The sequence below is a fragment of the Sinocyclocheilus anshuiensis genome, unplaced genomic scaffold (genome assembly GCF_001515605.1).
Source record: "Sinocyclocheilus anshuiensis isolate Anshui unplaced genomic scaffold, SAMN03320099.WGS_v1.1 scaffold426, whole genome shotgun sequence".
NCBI classification, from domain to species: domain Eukaryota; kingdom Metazoa; phylum Chordata; class Actinopteri; order Cypriniformes; family Cyprinidae; genus Sinocyclocheilus; species Sinocyclocheilus anshuiensis.
The window spans coordinates 219066-231126 of NW_015542362.1; the positions used below are offsets into that span (position 1 = coordinate 219066).

Below are 12061 nucleotides of genomic sequence, written 5' to 3' on the forward strand. Positions count from 1 at the left end.
GTAAAAAGGAATAAAATATATGTACAGACAAACTCAACAATCAACAAAAGAACATAGACAAATGGCACTCAAAATAAACATATCTCGCAAGTGCTTCTGTTTATTAATATTAACTAAATGCAATGATAATAATGATAACCAAAAATTATAATTATTACAATAACATAAAACCATATTAACATTTAAACACTGTGTACAATACAGTATAACTGAAATCCATATCATTCTAAATAGAACAGTATTTACCAACAGACTTTACTTATACTAGAACTCTATTCTGAAATATAACAAAAATAGCACTTAAAATAAGATTTATTACAATAATAATAATATTAATAGCAAGAATATTAGGATATTAGACAATGCAAATATGCTTTACCCATGGCTTTCTAATAGGTGAAATCCCTCTTGCTCTCACATTTGCTTAGAAATAGCAAAACTGTACTGTAGCTGAAGGTATAGCAATCTACTCTCTGTTAGAAAATGGTACACTGAAAGCAGCAGACATTAATTCATCCATTCATTAATTCATAAAAAAGATCAGTGGCATATTTTATCAAAGAAAAGTTCTTCGCGTGGCCTGTAGATGAAGTGAAGGAAGAACCCTCGTCAGGTTGCTCAGAGTCCTAGTGCCTCTCGCCCAACCGTCTTTAAAGTCCCTTCAGAGAAAACTCTCCTGATTGGTGGTATATAGAGTTACTGGCTGATGATTGTCCAATCAGTTCCACCATCATCTACTGTATGTTCAGTTTAATTTCTTCGTATATTGATGTGGAGTAGCAGGAAAAAAAGAGAAGCCTTCCTCTTTGCAGAGGTCAGTTGGCACTCTGCTCCATCATATAAATAAAAAGCGACTCCCAAAGCAGCATATACGACTTGTTTTTTTGTTGTTGTTTTTTTTTGCTTTTTTTCATACATGTCTTCAAATATAACATTTGCAGCAGGAATGAGTCCCTCATTCCCTCTATAGCTTGTTTTGAGAGCCTGCACTGGTTACTTTTCTCTTATAGTCTCTGTCTAGATATATCTCTCTTCATCCATCGCCTCTTTTTCACGCTCTCTTAAAAAGAATATTATGAATTGTCACTTATGCAGAGAGCATGTATAACAAGTACTGGGTTAGTCTGAAAGCTCCTTCTGTACTGCTAACACACCTGAGTAGATTACACAACCCTCCCATTCATTCTAGTTTACACTGCCTACTCTAACTCCTAATACCTTAGCTGAAAAACAACCTGTCCACTCACGCAAACAGGCACACAAGAAAAAACACGTATTTAAACACACACACAAAAAGGACACACATACTGTATATACATATTCATGAATTCAGCATCCACGAAAAAAAACACTCACACAAAACTTCTCATCTCAAGACCCTGTGACATCTACATCGGCTTTTATGACTGTCCCTTTCGCCTCTTCTTTTCTGAAACCTTCCTCTTGTGCTCTCCTGATGTAGCAATACGTTCAGTTCAATTTATATATTTATGATATACTTCTTTACAAATGATAGACTATACATTTTTGGCAAATGAGAGTTTTTTCGACTTCAGGTGACAGCTCAAGGTATGAAGTCTGTTCCTTCTTCTGCCCAGTCTGTCACACGGTGGCATCCAACATCTCGTTCGACTTGGCCATGATCTGGTTCTGATTGGAGTCGAGGCCGAAGAATTTTACACGGAGGCCGTCGGTGGGGTGCACCACGGGGACTGAAATCAAGCGCGGGAATGTCCGCGTGGCCAGCTCGAAGCGACTCCCTCCCGCGAGCTCCACGGCCAGGAGTTTGAGGAAGAGAGTGGCCAGCTGCTTGCCGAGGCAGGAGCGAACGCCACCGCCAAAGGGCAGGTAGTGGAAGCGGCCCTCGCGATCCTCGTTTCGCTCTGGGCTGAACCGGTCCGGATCGAAGGCCTCCACATCCTTGAACACAGCTGAGGTGTCGTGGGTGTCACGGATGCTGTACATGACACTCCAACCTTTGGGTACCTGTACACCCTGAAAGATGGCCAAAAAGGAGGTTAGAAGTGTTGTTATTGTTAATTAAAACTATAAAAATATAATATAAATAATACAGAATATAAAAAGAATATCAAATATAAATATGTGACCCTGGACCACAAAACCAATCATAAGGGTCCATTTTTCGAAATTGAGATTTATACATCATCTGAAAGCTGAATAAGTAAGCTTTCCATTGATGTATAGTTTGTTGGGATAGGACAATATTTGGTCGAGCTACAACTATTTGAAAATCTGAAATCTGAGGGTGCAAAAAAATCAAAATATTGAGAAAATCACCTTTAAAGTTATCCAAATTAAGTTCTTAGCAATGTATATTACTAATCAAAAATTAAGTTTTAATATATTTACATTAGGACATTTACAAAATATCTTCATGGAACATGATCTTTACTTAATATCCTAATGATTTTTGGCATAAAAGAAAAATCAATAATTTTGACCCATACAATGTATTGTTGGCTATTGCTACAAATATACCCCAGCGACTTAAGACTGGTTTTGTGCTCCAGGGTCACATATTAGGTGGAAAAACTTCAATGAAAATTAGAAATGTTGGCAACTAACTGAAATAAAACAAGTTTTAAAGTGAAGTACTAAAACTGAAACTGAAATAAATTTAAAATTAAAGCTAAATGGAAATATTAAAAAAAAAATTATTGTAAAAAATGACAAAAACTCGAAACAAACATTTAAATGAAAACTGATGATATAAAAATAAAATCTAATTCAAAATATTAATAAATAATTTATATTTACATCATTTAGCAGACGTTTTTATCCGAAGCGACTTACAAATGAGGACAATAGAAGCAATCAAACCAACAAAAGAGCAATAATATGTAAGTACTATGAAAGGTCCTGGTTAGTAATATAATACAATAGTATATAAATAATACTGGTTATAAGGATAAACCAGGTGAGCATTCACATTAACAACAATACAAAACAATAAAAGCATAGTTAAAACAAAAGATAATTCCAACATCATCTACTCATCATCAAGTCTTTCCAAACCTGTATGACTTTCTTTTTTCTTTGATATTTTCATGAACACTGTGGTCCAACTGGAACCCCACTGACTTGTATAGATAACTTTTTTTCCCCTTAAAACATTTTAATATGTTTCTCACAGAACAAAAGTATGTCATACTTGTTTGGAACAACATGAGGGTGAGTTTTATATTTGGTTTAAAGTAGCTACAGATCTTCAACAACTCACATCCAGCTCAAAGGTCTGTGTGGCAATGCGGTAACCTCCGGACACGGGGGCAAACAGACGCAGGACCTCTTTGATCATGCAGTCCAGGTACTTGAGGCTAATGATGCTGTCCAGTCGCAGTTCACCCTGGCACAGACAGCCGTCATGCAGCAGGCCACAACTCCGCAGCTCCTCGCGCAGCTTCTCCAGCACCGCAGGGTGTCGCAGCAGCTGCATGATCAGAGACGTGCTGGCGCTGGCTGTTGTGGCAAAAGCAGCGAAGATCAGCTCAATAGTGGACTCCTGCAGGACAAAGAAAAAGGTCTGTGGTTTAATGACACATATATGGACACTAGTCCTAGATATTTGACACTAATATTCTGGCACGTTGACATCTGTTACTGATGAATTGTGGCTTGATTGCTGTGATAAAACTTTGCAGAAACTCATATCTGTCGTAATTCATTTTTAAATGTCATTGCTACTTGAATTGGGCGATACAATGCAAAATAACTTTTATATTTTAATATATTTTAAAATGTAAGTTCATTCTGTGGCAAAGCTTAATTTTCAGCAGCCATTACTCCAGTCTTCTGTGTCACATGATCCTTCAGAAATCATTCTAATATACTGCTCTGGTGCTCAAGAAACATTTCTTATTATCAATGTTAGTTCTGTTGCTTAATATTTTCTTTGGATTCTTTGATGAATAGAAAGTTTAAAAGAACAGCATTTTGAAACATTATAAGTGCATTTACTGTTAATTTTAATGCATTCTTGCTGAATAAAAGTATTAATTTCTTTTTTTTTTTAATTACTTGACCCTAAACAGTAGTGTAGATATATTGACTCTAGTCTAGCTACTTAACCGCAATCTAACTTTTTCTGAAATTCTTAGGATGGAGCTGCTTTACTTCTTTTCTTTCCTTCTTTCTTCTTTTTTCTTTGAGGTTTGGCAGCCATCTTACACAGGTTTCTTTTCTCTCTCTTCTCTCTCCCTCCCTATTTTAACTGCTTGCCAGTGAGTTGGTGTTGACAGGCCTGGGAGCCACCCCTGCCGCCACTGTCTGAGGAGAATACGCATGTACCTTACAAAAGAAAAAAGCTGAAACGTCTGAGCCGAGTGGAATAACCAGGTAACAATAGCCTACAGGGAAGCATTTATTGACTATTATCTGTGTCATTAAATGTCTGTCATCCTGGTTTGGGCATGGGACTAGAGAACTGAGCAGGAGAGAGAGAAGAGAAATAAAGAGCGCAGTCAGTGGGTAAAGTGTGCAGCCAGAGAGTCGCTGCAAGCCTCTCAATATCGTAGTGTTGACTTCCTGTTTTGCTTTAATATGTAATCAAGTAATCACAATTTGACCTCACACTGAAAACGAAATGAAAAGAAAATGATTAGCATAGTAAGACTGGGAGGATGACTGTGGGGTGAAAACCATGACCAGTTTTACGAATGTGTAATGTACAGCATTAAATAGATATGACAGCTCAAAATACAGCTGAAACTAATCTCAAATCATCAAATGTATGATAAAATATCTCCATTTCAGTAAGACTGAGAGAGAACTCCTCTATAATGTAGACTAGGCGGCCAATGAGGTTTTTAACACAGACTGCCTCGCTTTCTACTGCCTACCTAGTCAGCTGCCTTCTAAGAAAGTATCCCAACAGAAGTGAAAACTGTCTTCAGTGAGTGATCTGAAAGAGCCTACGTATGCTACAACAGTCACTCACACACGACACAAAGTGCACAAGAGGTGCTCACATTTGATTCCAGTGGAGTTTGACATTAGCATTTTGCTAAGCTAATGACATGATAGAAAACACAGTCTGATGAAACAATTTATTAGCAGTTTTTAGTATCATTATGCTGTACATTTATAATCAACATTTCTCCTCACAGTAGCTGAATCACTGTAAGCTTTTTCCACTTTTTGTCATGATTTTTCAAAATTTGGTGAGTGATGTTTGGAATAGCTTTAGCACAGGAAAGCGCACATATGAGGGCTTAAAATGTTGTCTATGTAGGCAGCTTTTGGAACAAGGTTTTAGAACAAAGCTGTAGTGTATTAGCGCTGCTTCGCTCACCTTGAGCTCCTGCATCATAAGCTCTGTGTTGTTCTCCTTGGCGCTCTCTAGAAGCACATCGAGAGCGTCAGTGTAATCTTTCCCCTGGGTGTGGAGTGGTTTCTCTCTGATGGCTTTTTCTATGCTTTTCTGGAGTGAGTCTCTTGCACGAATACCCTGCAAACACACAATTCTATTAGCTGATCTACCACTGTGTTCCTAATGCGCAGAAACCGTCTAATCCATTTCTCCATTTTGAAGTGATGTAGACAATACATATTGACATTTTACCTTCCTATAGCCACTAAACGGCAGGTCGATGGGAAGGCTAAAAACGTTCTCCACAAAATCCTGGAAAGTGCGGAAAAGACAGTGCATCTCCTCTTCAGAGACACGGAAACCCAGGAGCACACGCAGTGCCATATGGAAGGAGAGCCGCTGGGACTCACGATAAACGTTGATAGGGTCAGGATTAGAGCTCCACACCCGCAGGGTCTCCTGAATGACCTGCTGGATCTTGGGCAGGTAGCTCTCCAGAGCCTCATGACTGAAGACTTTAGCAAAGATCTGAGAAACACAATTGAAAATGCAGTCAGTCTGCTGTGTTCTGGTGTTTGCACCAATAGAGAACCAATTTGACAGCATAAACAGTTTTGCAATCAGTTGAGAATTTGATAAATTTATAGCTGCAAGTCCCAAAACTTCATCTTCATAAGAACAATGTATTTTACCAAAGAGCCCAGGACATTATCTGACTGGCCCAAGAAAGCAATAGGAGGCATCTGCTTCCAAAAACATGCAGGTTTATGAACCTGACCAGATATTTGACACTGCAATATTATTTAAGAGTTTGTATCTACATGTATATTGCATGAAAACAGAGTTGCACTCTTCTAAAAATACTAAACATTTGTTTTTGATTCAGGCTTATGGACCTGCATTGCTGAACTACACTTCCCACAATGCAGCTGGCCCATGAATCACATCATCCATCACAATCCAGAACCTCTGTGCTCTACAGGCAAGAAATGTCACAAAAATATTATCCTGAAGCCACAGTCAGCACCTAAAGGCCAAGCTTATTTGTCTAATAGTTTGAAGCATGGAACATTCTCATTAACTCTGAAGTCTTCACTGTTTTTGACCTTCTTGTACTCTTGACTGCCACTCACCTACCTCCACCTCGCTCTCAGAATATCTGAGAGAGTTTCCCTCTGCATCAGCAGTGAGGGTGAAAGGCGAAGGTAAGATTTTCCTGGCCGCGGCAGCGCATTTCCAATGTACCTCAGTTGTGCTGGTTTGTTTAGTGAAATAACGTCCATGTTCCAATGTCCACAACTAACAATAGCACTTTTTATATGCCATCTCAATCCAAATACCTCTACTCCGCCCCGCTTTTTTCCACAGTAGTAAAGGGAAGGGGGCAGAGACTTGTGTGTCCTCCTCCTGTCTCTCCGTCTGACTTTCACTCGCCGAGGCCCGTTTCTTTGTGTCTCCTTTCCATGCTGTTCTTCTCTGACCCACTTCATTTCTAACTCTAACGATCAACTGGCTGTTAGTATATCATTTAGGTATTAAAAGCTTATTTCACACCTATTTACACTTGGTTTTCAGTGTCCTTCTTCATGTACGTAAAACCACCAGTTATCTGTCCATTCTATTACATCATTAACATCGGATCCTTTTCTGGCACGTTACAGTGGTTCACATGTGTGGAGAAAAAACGACTACAAGCATGTTTGCGTCACACATCTCTCTTAGCTGCTACCCATAAATTAATAAATACAGTACAACACCATATTTATACTACTTATTGGTTTGGGATTTTTTTTGAAGGTTACTATTTTCCTTTTGCGAGTCTTTGCGTACTAGACAGACGTCAGTCAAGCTCCACTAATGCCAGTCCCCATTATACAAGATTTTGAACACTACAGGAAAAAAAACAGCCGCCTGTCTTCATTACAAAACGTGACTGCACTTTCCACACACATACACACACGGCCTTTTAAAACTCCCCCACCCTAATAATTTCCATATGTCTTAAATTATATGAAACTGCTCAAAGCTGCTGGTTTGACCAGAATGTAAAGACCTCTTTATTCTCTCCCCCAAACCATTCACTTTCTTTACACTTCTCTCTACTTTTCCAATCTCTCTCTCTCTCTCTTCTCTCTCTTCCCCGCTGACTAAAACTAATTCCCTCATTCAGAGCGAGAGCACTTTGTGTAGGCAGGTGAGCGCAGAATTAAGATCCTGTGCCCTCTACTGGCCAACCTAATAAATTCAACTCCTCACCAGATCCACAGTTTGATAGGCCTTCTGCTCCATGGCTGTATCAACAAGTGTGATTTAGTTCATCAATGAGCTGTTGTGCATCCTGTTAATGACCAGCACATCAAATAACTTTTGAAGTTCCATTAATACAGTTTAAATCAAATATAATTTGCTTTCTTCTAGGAAATTATATAATTTATATAGCTTCATCACAAGCTCACAGAGCCGTTTGGATCTAATGCTCCAGTACATGTATAGCAATGGTCTTCAAAGAGACATTTACAGTAACTTCTTTTCTTTCCCAAATGTCCCCTAGAACGGGAGAGCTTAGAGGCTGTAAAAGGCTGTGTTGATGAACATACTGTACCTTTCCAGTCTAAAATATAGACTGTACATTGCTGTACACCTCCAGAGAGGTTCAAGAACAAATTAAAATATATTTATGACATTAGTGCGCAGAGCAGGATGTTGAAACCAGGCTGAAGGGGGTCCATAAGGTGGTCTTTGTCCGTCTGAGGCTGGCTGACTAATTAGCAGTCATTAGGGGGCTTACGTGAGGCCCTGGACCTGGAGGATTAACCAGACTGATTACACCCCGCTGACCCCTTAATGGAACAGGTGTGTGGGGTGAAACTCAAGCCTCCAAGGGACTGAAGAGAACCAGGGTCCACAAAAAAGCTTTTTTGTCTCCGGACAATGGGTTGGATTTGAAGAGAAGCTAGTTATGAGCGTAATCCTCCATTGTGAGCAGACTGATCTGTGTAACAATAGTGCACAGGGGAGCAAGGCATTGTGGGTATCTGTCTCCAAATCTGGACCTAAGGATAGCAGAGCCTTTTTATATTTGACCTTCTATCTTGTTTCTTTCACTCCATCTATGGTTCTTACCATTTTGTCCTTCCACAAATTCAAAACATCTTTCACTGACAAGGCAGGGAAATGGTGCACACAAAAACCATCCATTAGGAGATAAGGATGGTTCCCACACATAATAAAACTACATTTGAGTGTACATGGACCTTACCTTTCTCCTTTTGCGGTGGATGTCTCCTATAGAGTTGGCCAGACTGTTGGGACCCAGTAGAGTGCTGGTGCTTTGGGGCCAGTCCACAGTGACCAGGCTGTGCTCTCCCATCAGGACCTTACGCACATTCTCTGCCCCCGTGACCCGGATGAGCGGCCGTCCGAGCAGGTGAGTCTTGAATACGTTCCCATACTTCTGCCTCCTTGACGCATGGAAACCTGCGCCCTGAAAAAGAGAACCAGGTGCAAGAAGAAGAAAACTCATTAGTTGCAGATCAAGAGGCATTAAACCATAGATATAAATTACCTTTTAATTGATTCTTGGATTTTTTTTTTACTTTAATAACTCACCGACATGCCTGTAACATTGTCACTGTGCTTTTTTTTATTTTTGCCAACAACAGCTGTTGGTTTTAAACCCTAAATTGAACAGAATTATTACCTTTGTAGTTTCAATCACATTATTAACCTTTAGCCTAGCAATAACCCATAAAACTGAATGCAACACTGTAGGCTATGAAGTTTCCGTCGGTATATTACAGATGTAATGAGGTGTTAGGGCTAATAGGTATTTGGAATGAAGGGTGTTAGCTTTGTGGGATTAGCCCACTCTGTTTGTTTTTGTATTGTAAGGGCATAAGGGTCCCGTTCACTGCATTCTTTATGCAACTGGGTTAGCTTTAGCTAAGAACAGGCTCAGGCTTAGCCTTCGGGATCACGCTGAGAGAAGTGATCTAATGATTATATGAGCACAGCCATTAGCTCTGAGAAGTCGGTATGTTGCGTGAAAGATTGGCTGAAAGTGCTAATCAGCAAGGAATCCAGTACATCCTGCAAACTTTCACCTTTGACCCCTTCACCTCTACGATTTGAGAACAAGCAAAGTGATCTAAAAGAGATGTTTAAGGGTTACAGAAATACATTTCAGGCATTCTCAGGGCAGGAGACCTGAACCTGAATGGTGTATCATGGCCTATGCTTTAAGATTAGCCCACTCTGTTTTTGTATTGTAAGGGCATAAGGGTCCCGTTCACTGCATTCTTTATGCAATTGGGTTAGCTTTAGCTAAGAACAGGCTCAGGCTTAGCCTTCGGGATCACGCTGAGAGAAGTGATCTAATGATTATATGAGCACAGCCATTAGCTCTGAGAAGTCGGTATGTTGCGTGAAAGATTGGCTGAAAGTGCTAATCAGCAAGGAATCCAGTACATCCTGCAAACTTTCACCTTTGACCCCTTCACCTCTACGATTTGAGAACAAGCAAAGTGATCTAAAAGAGATGTTTAAGGGTTACAGAAATACATTTCAGGCATTCTCAGGGCAGGAGACCTGAACCTGAATGGTGTATCATGGCCTATGCTTTAACTGTAGCCATAACATCAGCCTGACTGAAATGTCTGAATGTTATGTATATTGTAGAGAAAATATACATAATTAAAGGCATTATTTTGTTCAATACTAAAGTCATCGTGCACATTCAAGTTCCGTTGAGCAGAATTTCTGAACATGATAAAAACTCTTAGCTCTGGAGTGAGTTGCTCTGTATAACACACAGTAATTGCCTGTAGCCCTCGAGACCTCTGCTGAGCACATAAAGGCCTGTAACCTCTCAGCCTCACACACACATACTGACCCCATGGCAGGAAGTGGCAGTAGAGCTGTTTGCTCCCCTTGCTACCCTCCCCCCTCCCTTACCAAAATTTGTGACCAGTTTCATCGAGCACACTCCAACACTCACACTCTTATTTGCGAGGATAAATTTAGCAGCATGCATGTCTTTTTTTCAGTTTGGCTGAGAGAAACTAGTCTGAATACATTTCAGCTCAGCATGCTACATGCATGCTTCTGTGTTAATGCGTGTTCAGTTGAAATGTGAAGCAAATTTGTTTTTGCAAGTACTGCTAAATCATAAAGTATTTCATTTTATTATAAATGATGTTTTGCCATTGACAGATTTCTTTTTGGAGTGCTTTTATGGCATTTACGGCTTAGGTGATTGGCTTAATATCACTTGTGTTCAGAACTGAGAACCCACAAGCCAATGTGGCAAAATTCAAACTGCCTACTTCCGGCACATTTTATAGTCTTTTCAAAACGTGTGTATGGACAGAGTTTGTCACATTCACTTTCCCACCATCTCCTGGTCTCAAAAATGAGGGACAGGTCCTGAGCATATTGTTGCTTTAACTATGATGGCAAGCACTTCCCAATGCCATTCCTGTCTGCACTATAGTCCAGCAACCAGTCTCTTTGGAGATGGGCAAATAAGCATTCCACCCCTTTTCGTGCACTTGTGGCCAGAGGCTGGGTTTCTCACCTCTATATATAAACAAATAAACAGATTAGTTCATGAATGATGTCTCGCCGTTGAGCTTTTATCACATATGTTGGCAAACATTAAAACGCATAAATGTACGGGCATAATCTGAAGTGCATCGCATTTTAATTTTTGACGTAAAACCATCTGTCAGTGGAAGCTTTAGTTCTCTATTTTGACCACTTTTTGATGCTTGTTTACTCTCTTCTGACCTTTGACCTTGGCTGACTGACACATCCAACACCTCCATAATAACAGAGACCATAAATGACAACCTTAGCTCAAGACTGGCTGAGATGTCTGAAGACTTAGCAAATGTCTTATGATCCGCATGGCACCTTGGCCCCTAAAATCCTATAACAAATTATCGGCTTAATTAAATAGCGAGATTATGAGATCAGACTAACGAGATATACGTATGCACACCGAGGCTAGACAAGGTCAGACAAAAGGAGATTAAGTCTCACTTTCTCATCTGCCAAAGTTTAACCAGAACTGGCAGAAAATGTGGGAAAAATATGGCTGTAAAATCTGCAGTGGTGGACAATTTAAACCATATTTCACACTTTCACACTTTTCTTTCTCAGTTTTCACAATTTTTCCTGCAAAAGCCTGTTTTGTGTTTTATAGTTTTGGCGGGATTATGTCATATTCAAACATTTTTGGTTCCTTGTTGGAAGGAGGTGAAAGAATTCCTGATTCTAGAATCATAACAGACCAATTTGGACTTTAGAAAAACAAGGTTTAGTCAGTAAGAAACACTTTTAGACTGTTGTTCTAAAACAGTATGACCGAAGCTTCCCCCAGAGGAACTCTGTCCATGGCCAAACAGACACATGGCATCCCGGGACCTCGACAGGTGTTAGACAGGGGGCGCAGCCACTGCGTGAACAGTGTGTGGGGTGAGAGAAATGTTCACTGGCCAGCTCAAGCCAGTCTATACTTAAAGACACTGAGGATTTCACATATCAGGTGAGTGTGAGGGCAAGAGGTAATGCTGACATGAACAACCACATGCACACACACACACACACACATCCAAAAGCACACTGGCCAGGTCTATACTTAAAGACACTGAGGATTTCACATATCAGGTGAGTGTGAGGGCAAGAGGTAAAAGAGGTAATAACAACCACATGCACACACACACACACATC

General features: G+C 40.0%; 1 protein-coding gene across 1 annotated transcript in view; it reads right to left on the reverse strand.

The window, feature by feature from the left end:
* Window positions 1-686: 686 nt before the first annotated feature.
* cyp26b1 (cytochrome P450, family 26, subfamily b, polypeptide 1) overlaps window positions 687-12061 on the reverse strand; it is a 19310-nt gene continuing 7935 nt past the window's right edge. Inside the window, exons 2-6 of the mRNA XM_016490733.1 lie at window positions 8589-8813; window positions 5582-5857; window positions 5312-5467; window positions 3242-3523; window positions 687-1995 (exon numbers count right to left, since the gene is read on the reverse strand). Coding sequence (XP_016346219.1) covers window positions 1603-1995; window positions 3242-3523; window positions 5312-5467; window positions 5582-5857; window positions 8589-8813 — 1332 coding nt within the window. The 3' untranslated portion in view covers window positions 687-1602. The remainder of the gene's footprint in view (window positions 1996-3241; window positions 3524-5311; window positions 5468-5581; window positions 5858-8588; window positions 8814-12061) is intronic.